The following is a 22,524-nucleotide window of genomic DNA, read 5'->3' on the forward strand; positions in this document are numbered from 1 at the left end:
AACGAATGGTTAGTATGAAGTATTAACTTAACCGAAGCAATGATGAACTTCTCAGATATATTAGAAGAAACTGTAGCATGGCTTTATTGTATGTATGATGATGATACACTAGTAGTAAACTATACATCAAGAAGAAGAAGATAATTAGGCCGTTTATGATGAGAACTCACAAGACAGAGACTAGTTTACTTGTTAATGGTTTATTCATGATCTGCTACAAAATTAGGCTGCTCGTTTGCACAGAGATACTCATCACATTCTGACGCAGTTCCCCAATCTTTTCTGAGTCTGAGGATATCCTCTGTAAAGGTGGAACCCGAGGCACCAATGAATACGCTCGACATTGCGCAAATCGTCTTATCCAACATTGCTTCCACCTTTAAAAGTAAGAAAATCCCAAGTATGATTTTGTTGACTTGTGTATCATCGTCGTCATTCATATAATATGGAGGAAAGAAAACACACCTGTGAGTCACCTTCGAGACCATGTCTGTATAACAATGCATCCCATTTCTCAGCTGAATCACGAGCTGGTCGCTTCACAAGGGGGACTGTCTTTCCATTCAGGATCAACAGCGATTGTAGCAGACCAGTTTCGCTTTCGGCTGCATCAGTAGAAAGGTATATAACCGGTGCCTCGACCTTCTCAATCAGACGAGTGATGCAGTTAGCAGCTTGAGGAATGGGATAAAAGCAACTTGGATTCTTGGCATTACTGGAACAAGACAGAAAATTTCTTAGCTGCGGTTCCTGATATAATCTTCATAATGAAATGAACAGAGCTTCACCAAAAGCTATTATGAGTATTATAAACAGGAACAAGTGATATTAACTTATAATACCCATACTTATTCATAAATATGATAACCTGGTTAATGGAATTCACTAAACTAAGTCGATGTGAAACTCCAACTATTCATTCACATTTGTACTGCTATAACTTGGTCAAGACTAAGATACCTACATTGTCACCAAATGTCCAAATCTAGAATTTAGATAAGCACAGTTCTTTACCATTCTACAAGAGGATTAGAAGAGTGAAAGTCAAACATAGAAGAATTCTCACATTCAGTTACCATACTACCAGAGAACTCAAAGAACTAGAAAAATAGAACATACCAAAACTTCAAGAATCCATGCCTGCGGAAATGAAGAGAGATATAGTTCTTGCCAAGGAACGTCTGTATAAATCTCTGTGCAGTGAGCAAAATAAGCCGGTTTGGTTCAATCAAAGTCTTGCACTTGTGAGCAACAGGACCACCAGGCTGCATCACCCACTCTCGCTCAACATTAGCATAGAAAACATCCCCAATCGCAATCATATCATCATCTGATCTGAAATTAGTCTCCACTTCCTCAGCAGTCTTGTTGCTTGGCCTCGCAGTATCTTCTTCCCATGGCGTGTCTAGCTTCCCTCCAATGGTGATCCCCAACGCTTTCAACTTTGTAATATGCTCTTTATCTACATAACAAGGCTCCGGTTTGGAGAAGTAGCATATGAATCTATCAATATGAACATGATGATGCTTCTTCCTACTCTTATCCTTCTTCCAAAACTCCTCAAAAGAAACCACAACAGTTCTCCCTAAACAAGTATTGATTCGATCAATATCAATGATTCTACTGTAATGGTAATCAAATCTATGGCTTGGGATCACAAGAACACGATTCAGCAATGCAGCAAAGAACATATGCTTCTCCAAGCAAATCAAGTGATTACTCATTTGACCAGACAAGCAAATGGCGAATAAGAACTTATCCGGCCTCGGCTTCCATTGAATCGTCCTCCTCCCATTCAACTTCCGATCTATTTTCCGGCAATTTCCGCCGGCGAGGTAACTATCTGCTGAACCGCCGAGTTCAACATTTCCAGTTTTATGCGGAGACAGTAGTGCATTTTGGATCTGTCTGTTCAACGAAACCTGCCGGAAAATTGCAGATTTCACGTCTTCGATCGTTGATAAATTCGATAAAGTGTGGTTCCAGATAGAGAAGAGATCGCTCTCTTGCTTCCTGAGAAGATACAGCGCTTGAAGATCCGATTCATGAGCCCGACCCGACAATGTATTTGACCGGAATACAGAGTCGGGGACTTTGACGGAGAAGTAATTGCTGAAATCGGTAGATAAGTAAATGAGGATGATGACGATAGGGAGGAAGATAACAATGGACTGTTTCTTAGTGAGATTGAGCTTCAAACTCCGTCTTAAACGTGATCGGAGACTCTCCACGTCGAAGGTAGGTCGTTGCTCTGCCGCCGCGTCGCTGCCACGATATTGGTTTATTTGAGAATCTGATTCCTCGAGCAGATTCTGGATATCAGCTTCTTCATCTGGAGACGACGATGACGACGACGAAGAAGACTCTTTCACCATTGAGGATGCGTCACAGTCGTTGCCGGAGATCAACCCGGAACCGTCGACCCATATAGCTAGCTAGACTTTTATCCAAGATCCGACCCGGTATACACCACGTGGCATGTCTTCATGAGTTCATTCACATGTCTTAAAGATGGAAATTGCAATACGACGCCGTTTATTAAGAGAACTCTAAAGGCTTTGTAGTCTTGTAGACGTTACGGTGACCATCAACAAAGTACTAAAGTGCGTCGTCGTCATATCAAGATAAAATTACTAAGGCCCATTAGCCCAGTAAAGGGTATAACGGGTCGGGTCTCGTTATCCATCCTTTATTGCTGCGTCAAAGCCAGACAGAACACAGAAGTATCAATCTTGTTAGTTGAAATTTTGCTATTGTGTGGCTTTAGTCTTTTAGTGAAGTATTGATTGAGACTCTCTCTTTTTTTTTTTTTCAATTTTGTTTCTTTTCTAATAATGTGTTTGACACCTCTGTCATACTCAGTCCTTGGAACAAAAGAATGAAATGTTACATTTCAAATGTAGACACTAATCAACTGAAAAAAAAAAAAAAAAAAAAAAAAACTAGACAAAGTTACAAAGAGTTGAAAACTTAGATAAGTTTCAAATTCTCAGCATAGTCTAGAGAGGTGTAAAGTCTCTTGCCCTTAAACATTGCAAGACTTTGTTGAATTGGAACACTTGTGAGACTCTTACTCTCAAGGTTGAAGTAATATATGTAAAATGCGTCTACTGGACAGTAGCTGCAGGGTGACAAGACAACTTCACCTCCACTAGACATTCCAACAATAACTAATTCTATACGCTCAAAATTGTCGTTCCACAAAAGAGGCAATGTGTAGCTATATTCGGTCCAAATATATTTCTCAGCATCTTCAAGAACCAACAACTCAAGATGACTTTGAGAGAGAAAACCAAACTGAAGTGTACCTAATTTACCCTTGTAGTTGATCAAAGTACAAGAAGCAGTCATTGACATGGATTCATCTATGTTGATAAAGCTAAACTTCTCAGACACAACATCAAAGCACGCTATCATGAAAACTCTGATTGGCCTATAGAATATAGCTGTATAATACAAAATACCATCAACGCATATTCCATTTGATATAGGATAATGGGGTTTGCATTGGACTTTCCTCCATAAATGTTTTCCCGAGTCCAACGTCAGAACTTGATGCTCATCACACGTATTAGGGATATAGCCCGACTTGATGCGCAACACTTTTAACTGTTTATGAATCGGATCATACCCTAAATAAGGTATTGTCGTCTTAGTATGATCAACACTCTTCAATTCCACTTTGGGTAGAGTTACAGACTGCCCTGTGACTGGGTTACAAACAACTAAAGTATCTTCACTCCCCTTATCTCGATGGCAGATAAATCCACAAAGAGGAGAATCGATCTCAAACGAAAAATCTGCGGGACAGTTCTTATATTGAACTTGGTAACGGGTGGGTACAAGATAGGTATTATTGTCATCTGGATTCTGAGGGAGAGGTGAAGAGAAGAAGAATAACTTGCCATTATCTTCAACGGTGAAAAGGAGCAGGGGTGAAACTGAAAGAGTCTTCGTCAAGAACAAGTCCGCGAAATAAGGACTGCAAAGAAAAGATTGCAAGAGTTTTGATACGCAACGAAACCTAGCTATAGACTTTGCTGGAACTCTCGAAAGAATATCCATGAGGAGATCCATTGGGATTTCTCTTGAACATCCCACAGGCGGCTTGCCTTGTTCAAGATCCCTGGAGGATACTTTATCACCAACCACAACATCAAACTGGAAATTACCAACCAAAACTAAATCAATCAATATATAACCTTAAGTAAAGTAGTATGCATCAACCAAAATTTAGGGTTCTAAAGGCGAACGCTTACACAAGTCTTGAGGAGAGTACGAGGATGCTTCTCGTCTTCAATATCTCCCACCATTATTATTATTATTAACTTTGTTTGATCGGAGATTTGAGATTCTTATTAAGGTTTTAAAAGTTAGTAGAAGTATCAAGGAAACAGAGATCTACCAAGATCAACTAGAATTTAAAAGATATTCATTAGAAATACATACATTTATCTCTTATGTATTATTTATATTTGTATTTTATCTTAAAAACAGAAAACTCAGTCTTATCATATCTTTACTGTATAAATACTCATCTTATGTTAATGAATAAACCAAGCATTTCTAAATTATATCATGTTATCAGAGCAGAAAGTTCTTGTGACCGCCTTCGTTGCTTGGCTTTAGCAACAGCTTCCTTCGTTCTATAATTATTAACCTAACCACCGCCTCTGCACTAGCTGGTGTTGCTTCCGCAAATTTCTTCTACTATTTTCTAAAGATTCTACTAGTTTTCTATTAAACCTAGCCGCCGCTGCCATTGTTTTCTATCAAAGCTGTCGTCGCTTTACTTCTACTTTGCCGCCGCTTCACAAGCCGCCGCATGTCTATCCTCTACTGTTTCTACAAGCCGTCGTTGCTCCACAAGCAGTTGTAGCTTCCGCACCAACTAATTACTACTTCAGCCTCCACCGTACCGTTGCACAAGCGGTCGTTGCTTTACGTTGTCGCTTCATCAAACAAGCGCAACTACTTGATCCGCCTAACAAGTCGTCGCTGCAACGTTGGTTTGTACCGAATTGTTTGTGATGCACAGGTTAGTGCATGGCTCTCTATCTTAAAAAAAAAAAAAAAAATTGTGAAGATGCATGGCCTCTTACGTAAAGCATCTTGAGATGCATCAACTCATATGACTATGATGGTACTTCTAGTACTTACGTAAACCGTCACGGTATTGATTTGAAGATTTGACTTGAAGACTTCCTTCTCAACTCAACTTCAACATTCGTTCGACTCAGTGGACGTATGTCACAAAACACCTTATAATTTATAATACTAATTTTATATTATAAAATATTAAATTAAATATTTTTGACATCAAAATAATATATATTTTAATAATATTATTGTGTGTTTTGAAATATATATATACTAGATAAAGACCCGCACGATGTGCGGGTTTAAAAATTGTTTGAAAAAATAAATCATAAGCCTTATATAAACAATTTTTTGAAAAAATATAAAAAAAATTATTTCCTAAAATAAATATATTAATAATTTAAGTTAGAGAATATTTGTATTTACGTTCATACTGTACATTTATTTATATTTATATATTTTTAATATATTATAACAATTATTACAATAATCTAAAGCCTAATTATATGCCACTAAAACTTTTGCCAAATACTCATCATTACAAAGATTATTATTTTCAAATTTCAAAAACGTTTAATAACTTAATCACAAAATATTTGACATGCAACAAATTCATCAAAACAACATCTAATAAGTAACCACATATAATTTTACTCTATGTTTTACCATTAAAAATATGTTCTTATACCCAAAATTATTTTATTATTAAAGTATGTTCTTTATCACCACCTATAAAATGTCTTCTAAACAACTTAAACAAATTTTATGTTGCTTTACTTTCATTTTTGGCATAATTATAGTTCTTATAATTACTAAGATTGTTTTGTGACATAATATATTTAACCATGAAGTTTTTTTTTACTCCAAATATATTTCAGATGAACAACTCGTGAAAATTATCTACTCGATTACAATGATTTTATGACTAACCCAATAAAAGTTGAGAAATTGAAAGAAAGTTAATATAATAGTAAACAAAAATTGAAAATTGTAATCAGGATGGTATATATAAGTCTTAGATAATTCATATATACAAAATAAAAGCTTTATATACAATCCAAAACATGACATATGTCATAATCACGTTAATGATCAACGACCTATTTACTCTTCAGAAATATAATTGTACCAAAACAACTTAAAGCTATGACCTCGTCTCAAATATTCTCGAATCATAAATTCTCTACTTATTTTTACTCGAATCAAAAATTCTCATATATTTCTTTATATACTTTGTTTAAACGGATAACGAATCTAATCCGATAGAAAACCACATAAATCCGGTTGGAAACTAATTTTAAAATAGTATACCGTTCCAACTTCCCAAATTTGAAACCGCTTCTCAATTACTCGATCAAGCAGCTCTTGTTTCAGTACCGGAATCATCAACATTATTCAGAAAAGACAACTCTATATTTGGACCAAAAACATCAACGACCGACTTATCTTCCAAACTTATAATGCTACTAACTCTAGATTCACTTTTGGAACCTCCATCAGTGTCTCTATCCTCAATTAAATTAGCGGGCTTATATACTTCGATTTCATTTCATTGCATCTGATAGATTCCATTGAAAATCCGCACGAATCAAAGACCCACGTAATAGATAGACAAAATTATATCAGAAAAAAAAAATCAAAGATCAAAGCTTTCGATATAAACATGTAATGTTATGTAGATATAATGTTATTTCCTTAATTAGCTATCCTATTATGTTTCAAAAACAAATAATTATTTTGACATAACTTATGTTATTCTTTTTAAATTTGTTATTCACTATATATTTATTAATAATAATATACATGCTTAGTGAATTACTTTTTTGTTTACATATGTCAAAATCTTATTGAGAAAACACGTATAATATAAGTAACGTACAATGGAAAATAGATTAGTTTTGTTAATTTTCTTTTTTTGATTTAGAAATATTTTTTAGATATAAACATGTAAATTTTATTTAGATTTGTTGTTATTTTCTTAATTAGTTGTTTTAAAAAATAATAATTTTTTGACACGTGTCAACATCTCATCAATGTATTTGACACATATCTTGATCATATTAATGGCTAATTTGAAAACCCAATTTTATATATTAAGATTTTTAATATAATAAAAATATTAGTTCATACTTCAATTCTAGCTGCCAATTGGTTATTCATGATCTTTGTTTTCTTTGCATGTGCCTTCACAAATCTTGTTGCAGTACTCAGTGTCCAAAATTGGCTAACCATAGAGACATATTTTTTTTTTTCTTTTTTTTGGTGCAAACATAGACATAAAATTTAATGTGTTAGGTTATATAGTATAATTATACGACCAAATATGGATGGCACATAATATATTTATTTTACCATGTAGTGGTTGAGAATCTTTGTAATAGTGAAACTTTGATATGGATGACACATAGTATATTTATCTTAGTTATTTTTTTAATATAATAAGATTACAATTATCTTATGCTTTGTTTTACTAAGTTTGAAAACTGTGATTTTTATCGTTAAAATTGACATGTGTCACGATCTGATAAGTTATTAACTTCGATATTTAATCGTTAAAATTGACACGTGTCATGATCTGGTGAGTTTTTAACTTTAATCTTTAATCATTAAAACTAACACGTGTCACAATCTGGTGAGTTACTAACTTTGAGAACCAAAGTTTATATAATAAGATATATATATTAAACTGAAAATAAGCTAAATTTTTGAAAGTACTGTTTAAATTGGTTTATAAATATACTTAATTACATATACTATAGATATGTTTAATTTATTAATTAGAAAAATAAACATTTACAAACTTGCAATTCACTATAAAATATAAATACATATATTACATTTAAATTTATTTATCTAACCATATCACAAAAATGTTTATGTAAAAAAAAAATTAATTATAAAAGAGATAATATATAGTTTAATGTTACTAATGGATTTACTTACGGTTTTCAGTAAGCTATATGTATACTATACAATATAAATATATGAATTAAAATTTGTTAAAGTTAAGCTGGAAATAGGAAAATAAAATATAGCTGGAAGCCCATAATTTTATTTAAGAAAAAAGTGAAAAAATAAAGAAAATGCGGTATGTAATAAGTTTAAGTGTAACGACATATTCGAACCTACAACCAAAACGTTCCATAAGGTGTTAATTATCCAACCGAGCCAAAAAGTCTTATGTGCCATATTTACTAGCAAAATTTTAAAAATTAGTGTGGGGTACGTGCCCCACCTACCTATAAGGTAGATCTGCCCCTGGTTCGACTAGTATTTTGGTGACCCAAACACATGTGTTTTTATTCTACTACCATGTCGATGCTTTACAAGCCGCACTTCTACAAATACAGTACTTCGCTACCGTGGGTGTTGTTTTCTACAAAACCACCGCTCCTATATTTTTCTACACCGGCCGTTCTCATTCACAAGTTGTTGCCAATACTACAAAGTTTTCTAATCTTACTTGTCCAATCTTATACTTATTATGAGGTATGAGCTTGCGGGAAGGTATCAAAGAAACAGAGATTACATTAGTTGATCTATCAAGATCAACTAGAATCTAAAAGATTACATTAGAGCATTTCCATTGCACATTTTTTTTTTTAACAATATAATAAAAAAAATAAAGTTTTAATCTTAATACTCCCTCTATTTCAAAATATAAGATGTTTTGGAGATTTTTTTTTTATAATATAAGATGTTTTCAAATTTAATACAACTTTTAGATTTATTTAATCTTTTATATTATGCAGTATTGTTTCTAATTGGTTGAACTTGTTAAAAGTAAAGATTTCTTAATCTGCGTGTTTTAGTTAAAACAACATCATATATTTTGAAACAGAGGGAGTATTACAAAGACACAGGTCTCTGCCCACATCATTTTAGATCCTTAGAGCATAATTATCCCACATCCTCAATTGAGGGTCTCTATCTTTTAATAATACTAAAAATAATACAAATTTCTTCACATCCTTATTTTTAATTTTTGTCCTCCCATTAGTCATCCTTAGGTGTCTATTTTTTTTTAATTAAAAATGTGTTTATAATGCAATCTTCAAATAGATTATCAAAGTGTTCATCAAAAAATTCATCAAACTCATCATCTAAATCTGGAGATGACATGTTCTTTGAAAATTTTTAATTGATGATAAAAAAATATTGTAGATGTTTGATGAAAAAAAATTGTAGCTGTTTGAGAAAGAATTTGGAAAAGAGATTGTTTGCAATTGGGAGCTTATTTGAAATGTGAGAGTTTTTACAATCAAGAGTAGTCGATACATACTTGGTATATACACAAGTTTATTGAACAAACATGTTCACGGGTTTAGGGAACCTTGTGCATCCTCACGGGAAGAGCATGTACGACAGACCAGACAGTTTCGTTCTCTTGTGTTGATGTGACTTCGCTGCGTTCACAATCACAGGAAGAACATTCCGAATATGCCCTACTGAGGATAAGCAAACAACACATGAGAGAAGAATTAAAAGCAAACTTTTAAAGCATAACACAACCAAAAGCAAAACATAACCAAAAGCATAACAGACCGTGACTACAGCTGTTATAATTACACAGAACCAAAAGCATAACAAAACCAAAAACATAACAAAACAGAACCATTTTTCTCGGGTTTACTCATAACAGAACAGAACCACAACAGAACAAAACCTGTTTTCACTACTCGGGTCAACAACTTTTAAAGCATGACATTTCATTGATTAACTCGATTCATCAACTAAACACAAAACATTCACTAAACACAAACAAAGAATAAAACCGATACATACAAAAAACACAAACAACAAACTTTAACTAAACACAAACTAACCCGCTTCTCTGTGAATAACTCAAAAACAATAACATTGATTGTAAAAAGAGACACACACTAACCCGTTTCTCTCTTGCTTTCTAAATATGGCCAAACTTTCCTCTACCAACAGGCTTCCCAACATCGAAATCGCTTGTAGTCCATCTCTTTTGTGCAGCCTCTAATGCCTCCTAACACAATAATCACAAAGATACAATCCAATTCCACTATCAGAAAACAATTTAACAATCATAAGAAAATCTTTCTTGTACCACATATCGCAAATTGTAACCAAGTTTAAACGATACAACAATATTTATGAAATATCAAACAACCCAATCGAGAATCCCAAACACAAACAAAATACAACCCAATCGAGAATCCCAAACATAAACCGAATCGAAGACTTATGTGGAATCGATTTAGAAGACGACGAGGCGAGATCTCTTTCACCACTGTATTCATCAACCGATATCGATGAATACAGTCACAGGAAGAAGAAGACGATGAGGCAAGAGCTATTCCATCGAATCGATTTTGTGTTTCTCTCGTTTTGATTTTGTCGAGAGAGAAGAGAAGGAAGAAAAGATTTAAAAAAAAAAAACTTAACCAATAAAAACGTGACATGTATCGGATCTTTGTGGATCTAAAACAATCGCCGCAGAGAGCTGTGTCGCACAAAAATTACGATTAAAACATATTTTTTTGTTTATAATACTAAACAAATCAAAGACATCCCAAGAAGTTGTGCAATGGGATTGCTCTTAGAGACACCAAACGTGTCGCTAGTTTATTGGTTACGTTTTGTTTTGTTTTTTTTTTCTTTTTTTGCTTTTCTTCCTTTGCTTCTCACCCTCTTTGGATACAATCAAAAAACGATGAAACCCGACGAAATCAAAACGATCGAAGTTGTGATCGTTTTCCAGAAACAATAGATCTCGCCTCGTCGTCTTCTTCTTCCTCGAAACTTCCAATTTGGTGTGGAACTCCTCCTCTCTCGCTCTCTCTCTCTCGGCGTCTCTGTGTCTTGTTGCTGAATGAACAAGCTAGCTCCAGGGTGAGTTAAATCTATTAATTGCCTTCTTCTATTTGGAATTGCATCGGAGTGTGAGTTGATTTGAAGTATAGTTAACTAGTGAATTTGATAAATTTAAAAATGGTTATTATAAACTTCTCTAATCCAGTTGTCATCAATCTCCACTGAGAAAGTTCGAATTTTCCCTCTTTGTTTTCTCCCAATTCTTATAAATTTGAGCTTATGATGTTTGATCAGGCTCTCAACCGCTCAAGTATAGTGAAGGTGTGTTACGTGAGTGTAATCAAACCCGAATTTGCCAATACGAAGAGTGGGAAGAACATAGTTAAGATATGGCCAACTTCATTCCATGCACTCCCCAACCTAATAAGCTCCATATCTTTTTGTTAGATTTTGGTTTCTTGGATCTTATTTTGTAACCAAAGAAGTCTACATTGTCTTTCTTTCTTTCAATGGTTTACAATGGTTTCATTACATAGAAAAATGACCTCAATTTTACCACATTTCTACTGTACTTTCTCAGCTTGTAAATTGCTGCAGTGATTTTTTTTTTTTTGTCTTATAGATTTTTTGTCTTGTAAATTGTTGTGTCTTGTATGTGTATCGTTTGTTATTGTTGTGTATTGTTTGTTATTGTTGTGTCTTGTTTGTGTATCGTTTGTTATTGTTGTGTCTTGTTTGTTATTGTTGTGTTTTGTTTGTGTATTGTTTGTTATTGTTGTGTCTTGTTTATGAATCGAAGTGCTGCAACGTTTAGACTTGAGAGTTGAGACGATGCTTCTTTTTTGTTCTTGTTGTTGTATTGTATCAGTAAGTAAACACATGTCAGGAAACAGAGTTTTTTCTCTTATTTCTCACCTGCATTAATGGTAAGAGACCCCCCTCCCTCCTCCGGGCGTAATTCTCGTTTCGGATTCACAGTCATACGAGACCACAGGTAGGTGGGTTTATAATTCTAAGCAATTACGTAGTGTAGTCAGGAATAAATTGTATATGGCGACAGTTACGAGAAGCCGTCTAATTCGACTCAATCATTTAAATGTGGACTTGGAATACGTCGTTTAGCTCTACTGAAACAACATCAACCTCCCACTGTTTGTTTCATAAAGGCAGAAGCTTTTTTTGTTTGTTTGTTGATTGAGCTCCGTTGCTTGCTTCTAGAAAGACAAAAATTAAACTAGTAATAGATTATACACTATGTATAGAAGTGTTGATGATTTGCTAATTGATGGTACGTGATACATTCATAATACTCAACAAGTACAAGTTTGATGATGGTGAAGAAGTTTGATAATGTAATATATTTGTTTTTTTAATAAAATATATTCTACTATACCTACAGTTTATAGTTTTATTTTCCTAATATTGCATACATTATATAACCAACATTTTTAACATTATAAAATATACTTAAAACACACTTTTAATAGAAATTATATAAGACACCCTAGAATGACTAATGGGAGGAGAAAAAATAAAAACAAGGGTGTGAGTCTAAACTTAGATTAGTATTATTTTTAATCTATATTATTATTTTTGAAGTACATTTTGTGTTATGCCCTTGAAGTTTTGGTTATTTAATTTGTTTTATTTACAACATTAATCTCTAACTATTTTCCTAAAATAACAATTCCTGAAAACTCATTTAATGGAACTATTTAAATCGACCTAATTTGATACATTTATTACCATAAATAGCTTGACAACATCTATACATTTCGATATTTCCAAAAACAATTCTACACATTAATATTTTAATCCCATAAAAATCTCCAAACCTATTTTAATAGATCTTTAGAGACTGTATGATCTCTTAAATTTAAATGACACAACCGAGTTTGAGTAACAAATGATTACAATCACAATAATTATTATAACGTTAATAAAGTTCATAAAAACGAGAATCCAACTTTAGAAACTCAATAATCGAGTATATTTAACTTTAGCAGCAAGAAAAATATTTAATATAATATATACCGTGCTAAGAAACTGAATATTATTCTCCGATAATATTATCAACTCAAATAAGAAAACACTAAAATATCTCTTTTATTGCTATGGATCGTAAACTCCCTGCTCATCAAGCATTTTCCATGTATAAATATCAACTTCACAACCGAAACACAACACACAACCAAAACCAGTAATATGATGGTTTTGAAACACGGGTTAAACCACTAATATGATGGTTTATTGTTATATAACGGGACATGTTATTAACATGACAATTTGAATTAATATTAGTATAAATATAAAATATTATTAATTGATGGTAAGATATTCATCTGAACGTGGAATGGGAATGCTCTTAGAAATGTATCATATCTTTGAATTTCGAAGGGTTTGGTCGTAAAAAAACAAAACGACCCGGATGATACGTCGGCGTATCATTATATACAAGGTTAAGGCCCATTAGCCCAGAAAAAGGTAAAACGGGTCGGGTCATTAGAACGAGTCGGGTCTCGTTATCCATCGCCTCTCTCTTTGTTGCTGCGTGAAAGCCAGACAGACCAGAAGTATCAATCTTGTTCGTTGAAATTTTGCTATTGTGTGGCTTATCCTTGTTTGTCTTAAATTCCTGCAAAAACCCCTCGCCTCTCTACGACAGTAAGAGAGGAACATCAATTTTCTTAATTTTATTGTTCCATATAATCTTACACGACATTCTGGTTCGTGTTGCAGAGCAGAGTGTTTCGAGTTTTTTCTTCTTTTTTTTTTCGGTTTTCCTGGGCTGAATGAGCTCCCAATGCCTTCTTTAGGTACCTTTCCTGGTAAAGTTTCGAAATTTTTAAACATTTATCCTCCGTCTGATGGCTTTTACTCTTTTGGTTTTCTTGGGGTTTGTTTGGTTACTTTTTAGAATTCTACTTCAGTTTTCTGAGACCTCTTTCTTTTCTATTAGGTATCTTTCTTGATTAACAATTCATTGCATTCCAGTCTTAGGTCTAAGCTTTTTTATTCACCAGTGTTACTGAGTTGAGAAAAGACTATTGCTTTGCATAGTTTCTAGAGAATGTTCACTAGTGTTTTGTCCAGTTTCTTAGCTTCCTAGAGATGGCCTTTTGATTTTTGATATTGACCTTCTGTGTAATCTCGCAGATACTGCTACTATCCAACCTTCCTTGCAAGCTCATCTTGTTCCATTGGGGGCTCAGAGTATTATTCATGCTAAAACTCTACCTAATCCATGGAGACAATCCCGTTTCTCCAAGACTTTGAAATTTTACACGGGTCATACTCATGTCCGAAGAGGCAGAGTCCTGATTACTGCAGTGGCCACTCTTGAAACCAAGTATCCTGCTCAGAAAGAAAACGTACAGAGCTCTTCCTTGTCTTCTACTTCTTCAAAATCCTCTGATGGTCGAAATGGAGGTGCTGATGATGGCGAAGAGTTGCAACAAGTGGATGATAGAGAAAAGTTGAGAAGGCTGAGGATCTCTAAGGCAAATAGAGGGAACACTCCTTGGAACAAAGGCAGGAAGCATAGTCCGGGTGAGTAATCTTTGCTTAGCCGTATCTACAGCAGTATCAGTTGCTTCTAGTTGGACACATTGTAATACTATTTCACTTTTGATTGTATGCAGAGACGCTACAGAAGATAAGAGAACGGACAAAGATTGCTATGCAAGACCCAAAGGTGATGTCATGTAAGAATGGTACTATATGTCTTCTTAGAGGAGTCACCGGTAGTAACTCTAGTGTGTCTTGTACCGATATGAATTGTTAGTGCACACAAGAAAATGTTCTTTTGTCAAACAGATCTACACCCTTGTGTTATTCTAGTCTTGAGATATATATGCCTTTTAGGAAAGCAGTCGCAGGTAAACTTTATGTTATGTTAGGGCGTTTATGTTTGGTTTATGCATCAGAATTTTCATTACCTCATAGAACCTTTGTGTCTTCTTCCTGTGCAGATCAAGCTGAAATTAGCAAATCTTGGGCACGCTCAAAAGTCAGTACCGGTTTTTCTTTTTACCTTTAAGCTTGTTGGACCTTCTGGTTTTTGTTCTGCTTTTGTATCATAATCCTATCTTCCCAAATTTGCATGATTTTTACAGCAAGGAGACACGGATGAAAATTGGGGAAGGAGTGCGGATGCGATGGGCAAGGCGGAAGGAGAGGAGAAAAGTGCAAGAGACATGTCATTTCGAGTGGCAAAACTTGATAGCGGAAGCTGCTAAAGAAGGATATACAGATGAGGAAACGCTTCAGTGGGATTCTTACAACATCTTGGATCAACAGAATCAACTGGAATGGCTGGAAAGTGCTGAGCAGAGGAAAGCCGCTAGAGGAGCTAAAACTAACAGAAGAGCGCCAAAATCTCCTGAACAAAGAAGGAGAATTGCAGAAGCAATAGCTGCTAAATGGGCTGATCCAGTGAGTTGTCTAGTAAATTTAATCTACTTGCTTGATGTTTTGTTCTTGTTCTTGGCCATATTTAACTTAGTTTGCATTCTCTTACCAGTCTTACCGTGAAAGGGTTTGCTCTGGCTTGGCAAAGTATCACGGTATACCTGATGGTGCCGAGAGGCGTCGTAGAAGACCAAGTGGCAATACAGAGCCGAGAAAGAAGAATCCTGCAAAGAAAAGTACAAGGGATTCAGATACCGAACGGCAAAGCCAAGTTCAAGTAGTGAAAGTACGGAAGCGAAAAACGCCTGTGTATAAAGATCCTATGGCAAGTTCAAAGCTAGAAATGATAAAAAGCATCAGAGCAAAACGAGTGGCGGAGGAATCAAAGAAGATGGATGCTGTGGAACGAGCAAGGTCAGTCCCACTTTAAAAAGACAGAATTGTTAATAGTTTCTCTGTTTGGAGTTAGCAAAAGAATTAACTTTTTTCTTTTGGGCAGGCTTTTGATCTCAGAAGCTGAGAAAGCTGTGAAAGTTCTTGAGATTGCTGCTTTGAAAAGCCCGGTTGCGCAAGCATCTTTGTTAGAAAGTAAAAAGCTCATAGCAGAAGCAACACAGCTGATTGAATCTATGGAGATGAGGCAGATAGCTTCAGATGAAGATGGGACTGACCCTAATAATAGTCTTCAAGAGGTAGACAGTGAATTCGAGACCAAAGATACACACGATCAAGAAGAACAACCAGGAGAGATTAACGGAACACACACATTCCCTATCAACGGAGAAAGTCTTCTTCACTTGAACATGAGATCTAGCGATTTGCCAACATTCAACATAGAAGGTACTACAGATCAGTCTGTTTCTGATACGGAATCCAACACTTCCCAGGGAGATAGAGAAGATATCAAACACGGGATAGCTCCGCAACCAAATGGAACCAGAGTTCATCTACCAGCAGAGTCTAATGGAGCTGTCAGACATGGTGAGGATCATCCTCTTCCGAATGGTTACCACGGAATGGAAGAAAAGGTTGCATCTTTGGAAACAGGAAACGTAACGAAGAAGTGGGTTCGTGGAAGGCTCGTGGAAGTCACAGAAGCAGCTTGATGTTGTAGCGATTTAGCAGAGAAAAAGGTCATATTTTTCAATTAGTGATTCAAAAATTTTGGCTTATAATATTTGGTCTCATGCTTGAGAGAGAGAAGCAGTTTCCAGATTTGTGATGTGCCAGTTGTATCTATAAACTCAATTGTATCTCAGAGTTTCAGCTTAGTAAACAAAACTCTACAAAGATGTACTACTTCCATAAGCTAAGTTTACAAAACAAAAACTCTTTCGACTGCAAAAACTCTTTAGAATGTTCCTCTCAAATTTGTACTTGTAGTATTAAACTCTTTAGAAGTGGGTTCATGGAAGGCTCATCGAAGTTACAGAAGCAGCCTAACTTCTTCTATCAACTGGACATGAGGAAATGTAATCTTATAGCGATTTAGCAGAGAAAAGACATATGTTTCAATTACTAGTGATTCAAAATCTTGGCTTGTACGCATTGGCCTCATGCTTGAGAGAGGCAGTTGCCAGTTTGTGATGTGCTACCATTTGTATCGATAACTCAATTGTATGTCCCAGTTTCAGCTTAGTAACCAATTCTTCATAACTTTTCGATTATTTGAAGAAAATTTTCCAGTCCCTAATGTCAGAACTTGATACTCGTGTGAGCCGCCACAAGACAACCAGGTCATACACATGACCTTGAACTGCTTTTCAATCGGATCATAACCAAAGTAAGTTTTTTCCCTTGACGTATGAATCGCCTCTCTTGTCACTTCAGGTGTTCTTACGTACTCTCCTGTGATCGGATTGGAAATCACCGCATATATATGATCCTTTCCAGTATACTGATGACAGACCAAACCATTGACCGGGGGACTTATTTTACTACAGTAATCTGTGGCGGACCTCGTGTGAAGAGTGGCTACAAGAGATTGATACTTATCTGGATTTTGAGGTTGAGGTGAAGAGTAGATGAACATATTCAGTCCGTAGAGCCCATTTTTAACGATGAAAAGGAACCTTGGTGTAGCCGGAGACTTCGGGAACAACAGATTGTAATTTGGACGGCGAATGATGGACGACCAGAACTTCGATACGCAACGACACTGAGCCATAGACTTCACCGGAAGTCTCGACAAGATTCTAATGACGAGATCAACAGGAATCAGATCAATGACCGAATCATCTCCGGTGACGTGTTGCTTCCGTTTTGTCATGGCAATGGACTAAAAAAAACCCTAGAATGTGAACCAAAGTAAGCGGCTCTTTCAAGTCATGGCAATGGACTAAAAAAACCCTAGACTGTAGAACAAAAGTAACTAAGTAAGCGGCTCTTTCAATTAATAGTAAGGGATTATAAACCACATTCCATATATTAGGACCCAAACTCACTAATTATAGGCATCATAGAAAGAGTTTAGCTTCGTTGCACAAAAAAAGAAAGAAAAAGAGTTTAGCTTATTTGGCGTTGAGCATACATCTACTTCCCTTAGTAAAACAATTTACCATAGCTTTTTTTTGATATGTAGCTGGCTTCATTCATTCAGCCATTGAAGGGGAATTATTAATTTTGTAGATATGCTTCGACCATTTATGTTTCTCCACAGCTCATAGAAACTACGTACGATTCTCAATATTACAATCACTAACACCTCCTTTTAGTTCATGATCATTCTTTCTTGTTCAACGTATAAAAACTGAAACTCTCAGACCCAACAATAAAGCAAACAATGGTATATATGTTTTTTTTATCATTGGCTTAGAAGCCGAAACATAACTAACCAGAGAAATAGTAACCTCAAAATATGGAGAAATATAAGAAACACAAAGATAGATAATGAATGCTATTAGTCCTGTATGAAAAGAAGACACTTACATAAGCTTCACATCTTCAACATAGTTTGTAAATGCGTGAACCCTACTGTACTGAGAAAACTCTTCAAATAATAAACCTTCCAATTTTACTTTGGTGAAAGTGTTGCTCTCAAGATTGTAGTATAAAATGAAGAAAGGACATGCATAGCTCGTTTTACTTTGGTCAAACACAAACACCATTTCGCAACTACCAATCATTCCAGCAGGACGTACATGGCTGATTTTTTTGAACCATCGAAGAGGAATTTGGTAGACACGCTTTGACCATATATGTTGCTCGACATCCTCTAAAACCCACAACTCAAAACAATCACGGTAGATATCTCTCTTATAAGCACCTAGTTTACCCTTGTATTCGACTAAAGTGAAACCGGAAGAGTCTATCTTTGTTGCCAAGTCTTGACCAACGCTAACAAGATTGAATTTCTCAGACCTAACATCAAAGCAGACGATTGTAAGTTTTCCCTTTTCCATCTCCGATGGATAATATATAACACCATCAATGCATATCCCACTCTCGTTTTGAGGATACAGAGTTGTGCAACATTGGACCTCTCTCCATAAGAGATTTTCATTCTCAGTCCCTATTGTGAGAACGTGATACTCACTGGAGCACTTTTTGAAAGTAAAACTCCACCAGGTGATACGCAATACCTTGAACTGTTTGTCGATTGGATCATACCCAAAATAATATTTTTCTTTTCTTGCCTTTGAACTGAACTTCTCCATTGGCAAGGTTAAAGACTCTCCCGTGATGGGATTAGAAATCACCGCAAATGTATAATTCTCTTCATCAGTATGTTGACGACAGACCAGTCCTTGGATAGGTTGACATACTTCATAGAGATCTTTTCCCGAAGTCTTATGATGGAAGGTGGCTGCAAGAGACGTCTTCACATCCGGATTGAGAGGCTGAGGTAAAGTGTAGAAGAACAAACCTCCTTCACATTCGATGGTGAAAAGGATCCGCGGTGGTGGATCTGGAAGCGTGATCGGGAACGACAGGTTATTATTTGTACGGCGAATAACCGATGACCAGAGCTTGGATATGCAACGACACTTAGCCATAAACTTCATCCGCAATTTCGACATGATATTGATGACGAGATCAACAGGGAGCACCGGACATTCTCCGGACGGTTTATTGGATCCACACATGGACATGGTTAGGTTTACGTGCTCCTCCTGGCGGGTGGACTAAGCCCTAGTTGTGACCAAAGTATATATACGGAAAAATGATTGCCAACTACTTTAAGTATAGACCAACACATAGCCAAACATACAAACAATATAAATGTCTTGTTAATCACGTGAACTATTGTCATCACATAAGGACATCCATAAACAAACATAGGTTATATGTACAACATCATAAACATTCCGGTGTTTAGTTGGCCAGAATCTGGCGTTGACCAGTGTTTAGTTGGCCAGAATCTGGCGTTGACCAGTGTTGACCGACGCTGACCATTGTTAACCGGCGTTGACCAGAAAAAATATTCAATTTTTTTTCTTTTTTCCTAAAATTAACATTTTTTTTGTTTTTATGTATTTTTGATAAAGAAATAAAAAAATAAATGATTTGTATAATTTACAAAAAAAATAACAACAAAAAGTTATAAGACAAAAAATATATACCCCAAAAAATTAAAAATTATATGACAAACAAAATTTGTGGTATATCTAGTAACTAATTTTGTTAATACAGAAAATATACCAAAAGTAATATAATAAAACTATACCACCAAAAATTTTATGTGTAGTAGATTTTTTTCATAAAACTATAACAAATATATATCTTTTTCTTTGAAAATCATTTTTTATTTTGTATTTTCACAGGTGGGAGTTTTAAATATTTTTTTTCTTTTTACTTATTTATAAGATTATGTCATTTAAATATATGCAAGACATTGCAAACTATTTATTTGTTTTTAATAAGAAAAAGAAAGGAAGAAAATAATAAAAATTCTATTTATTTACATGAAAGACATAGTTTTTATGAAAATATCTATTGCACATAAAATTTTTGGTGGTATAGTTTTATTATATTACTTTTGGTATATTTTCTGTATTAACAAAATCAGTTACTTGATATATACCACAAATTTTGTTTGTCCTAAAATTTTTAATTTTTTTTGGTATATAATTTTCTAGTATTTTTTTTGTTGTTATATATTGTTTTTACAAATTATACAAATCATTTATATTTTTTTATTTATTTATCAAAAATACATAAAAGCAAAAAAAATATTATTTTTTGGAAAAAAGAAAAAAAATATTATTTTTCAATATTTTTTCTGGTCAACACCGGTCAATACTGATCAACGCCGGTTAACAATGGTCAACGTTGGTAAAAACTGGTCAACGTCGGATTCCGGCCAATAAAACACCGGAGTTGAATGTTTATGGTGTTTTACAGATAACCTATGTTTGTTTATGGATGTACTTATGTAATGACAATAGTTCACGTAGTTAACAAAACATTTATACTGTTTGTATGTGTGGCCATATGTTGGCCTATACTTCAAGTAGCTGGCAATCATTTTTCCTATATATATATGTCTTACCCTAATATGCTTCAACCATACTCCTTAAGATGGGCTTTGTTAAGGCCCAATCTACTCACTAAATTGTAGGCACCATTATTTAACTAGGCCCTAATACATACGAATTCGTTATACAAGGAATAATCAATTAGCGAACCTCACCTTTAATGATTGAACATATAGGCTTTTTTATTGGTTTTTTTTATTTTTATGCTTGAGACTTGCGAGAAGTTGTTCTAGTATGTGCCAATTGAATCTATAATAAACTCATTGTATATATTAGGATAGTATTCGCGCTATGCGGTGAGTTGATTTTTTTGCTTTTTTATTACTATGTTGTTGTATTTTTTTTATGTTGTTTGTAATTTTTTCTTAATTTTGTTTGGAACTTGTTGGTAAGCGAACTATTTTTAGTAATTAATTGTAGTTTAAGATAAATAAGATTAAGCATTTAAAAGTCTTATAAAAATTAGAATTTAGTATTCTGAATTTGCTCAAATTTTATTTTATACTTTATGCATTTTAACATTTATAAGATAACCACTTGAATGACATCCTCTTAGCAAAAACACAAGATTATGAATTATCTTTCTTGTGTTTTCTTTTAGTGAAAATTTATTTTACTTTAAGACAACAATAAAAGTCTTATTTTATTATTCTAAACAATGTTTTAAGTCTGATCCATCAAGCAAACCAAAATATCATGCAATCAACTAAGTTCCGTCACAAATTACTTATTTTTATTTTTATTTTAGTTAATAGTTAATATTGTAAATAACTGAATTAATATATATTTATTATTATAAAGATTAAAATAAATTCTTAGCTTAATTTTTCCTTATTAATATATATATACATATATATATTTTATGTTCGTTTGAGTTATTTTAAAAAAAAACACATAAAAATCAAAATTTTGTTATCTGGAAACTCAAAGTTGAAAATCATGGTTATCAGAATAAATTAATCATCGACATTATCATCCGAAAATGAGAATGTCGAGAAATTTATTTTTAATTATTCTTGGGACGTCATGTCATCGTCGGAACCTCAGTAAAAGATGCGCAAAAGAGAAACAATTTTGACTTTATGAGACACGTGTATTCATTTGGAGTTTATCCTTTTTTCTTAAATTTTTCTTGGGCTTTTGTTGGTTTGTAAGCTTTGGGTAATACTAAATTTAAGGTACAAGAGTTGAGAAGAACAACAAATTCGAGTTACTAAGACCATCTCTAATGCAAAAACCTATGGTATCCCAACATTATTTTAATTATTAAATTTGTTTCGTTTTAAGCTAAGAGACTCTTTACTATTAATTATCTCCAATGGTAGAAACCTATATGGGTTTATGTAGAATAAAATAAAATATTGAAAATTATAAAATTTTAAATAAAATTTTGGTTGCACTGTGATAAATGGTCTTTGATTGCTTTACCACAACACTTTTGACATGTGCGTCGTTGTATGCTTCTGTAACAAGCAGTTGTGAAAATTTCTGCCACAGGAAAAAACACATAACATGATGTCAGCAAAAGAGAGAAACAAACGAATAACATGATGTCAGCTTTGATTGTTCCATAAAAAGGTAGGTATAGTTACTCACTTCGGAACCTAATTCCATTGCTGCCTCGGATATATCAGTACAGATTAGTTGATGGTTATCTAATAATGTTTCAGTTCACCTAAATTAATTAGTAACAGAAACAACAAAAATCAAACAAAGAGTTGAGATTGTAGAGTGTCGTTCTTGTCAAATCATG

General features: G+C 34.2%; 5 protein-coding genes and 1 long non-coding RNA gene across 7 annotated transcripts; 2 read left to right on the forward strand and 4 right to left on the reverse strand.

The window, feature by feature from the left end:
• On the reverse strand, positions 41-2,509 carry LOC104742900. Its single transcript, XM_010463983.2, has 3 exons — positions 1,120-2,509; positions 466-715; positions 41-377 (listed from the first exon to the last, which is right to left on the reverse strand). Exons 1-3 carry the CDS (start codon positions 2,373-2,375, stop codon positions 201-203), a joined length of 1,683 nt encoding a protein of 560 aa, XP_010462285.1. The 5' UTR covers positions 2,376-2,509; the 3' UTR covers positions 41-200.
• On the reverse strand, positions 2,971-4,313 carry LOC104744152 (F-box protein At1g53790-like). The gene is made up of 2 exons (XM_019235636.1): positions 4,260-4,313; positions 2,971-4,161 (listed from the first exon to the last, which is right to left on the reverse strand). The coding sequence occupies exons 1-2, from the start codon at positions 4,311-4,313 to the stop codon at positions 2,971-2,973; spliced, it is 1,245 nt and encodes a 414-aa protein (XP_019091181.1).
• LOC104742901 lies at positions 10,710-11,444 on the forward strand. The gene is made up of 2 exons (XR_760583.2): positions 10,710-10,962; positions 11,179-11,444. It is a non-coding gene; the product is annotated as an uncharacterized LOC104742901 (long non-coding RNA).
• On the forward strand, positions 13,442-16,585 carry LOC104742902. 2 transcript variants are annotated; one of them, XM_010463984.1, is made up of 7 exons: positions 13,442-13,712; positions 14,041-14,433; positions 14,526-14,578; positions 14,856-14,893; positions 15,000-15,318; positions 15,407-15,708; positions 15,794-16,585. In XM_010463984.1, the coding sequence occupies exons 1-7, from the start codon at positions 13,688-13,690 to the stop codon at positions 16,398-16,400; spliced, it is 1,737 nt and encodes a 578-aa protein (XP_010462286.1). In that variant the 5' UTR covers positions 13,442-13,687; the 3' UTR covers positions 16,401-16,585. The 2 variants fall into 2 exon arrangements, with proteins under 2 accessions (XP_010462286.1, XP_010462287.1); XM_010463985.1 differs by having other exon boundaries at positions 13,442-13,700.
• On the reverse strand, positions 16,925-17,563 carry LOC104744153 (probable F-box protein At1g53815). Its single transcript, XM_010465165.1, has one exon. It carries the CDS (start codon positions 17,561-17,563, stop codon positions 16,925-16,927), a length of 639 nt encoding a protein of 212 aa, XP_010463467.1.
• On the reverse strand, positions 18,219-19,385 carry LOC104744154 (putative F-box protein At1g53550). Its single transcript, XM_010465166.1, has one exon. The coding sequence runs from the start codon at positions 19,383-19,385 to the stop codon at positions 18,219-18,221; it is 1,167 nt and encodes a 388-aa protein (XP_010463468.1).

Source organism: Camelina sativa, chromosome 14, assembly GCF_000633955.1.
Source record: "Camelina sativa cultivar DH55 chromosome 14, Cs, whole genome shotgun sequence".
Classification (NCBI taxonomy): domain Eukaryota; kingdom Viridiplantae; phylum Streptophyta; class Magnoliopsida; order Brassicales; family Brassicaceae; genus Camelina; species Camelina sativa.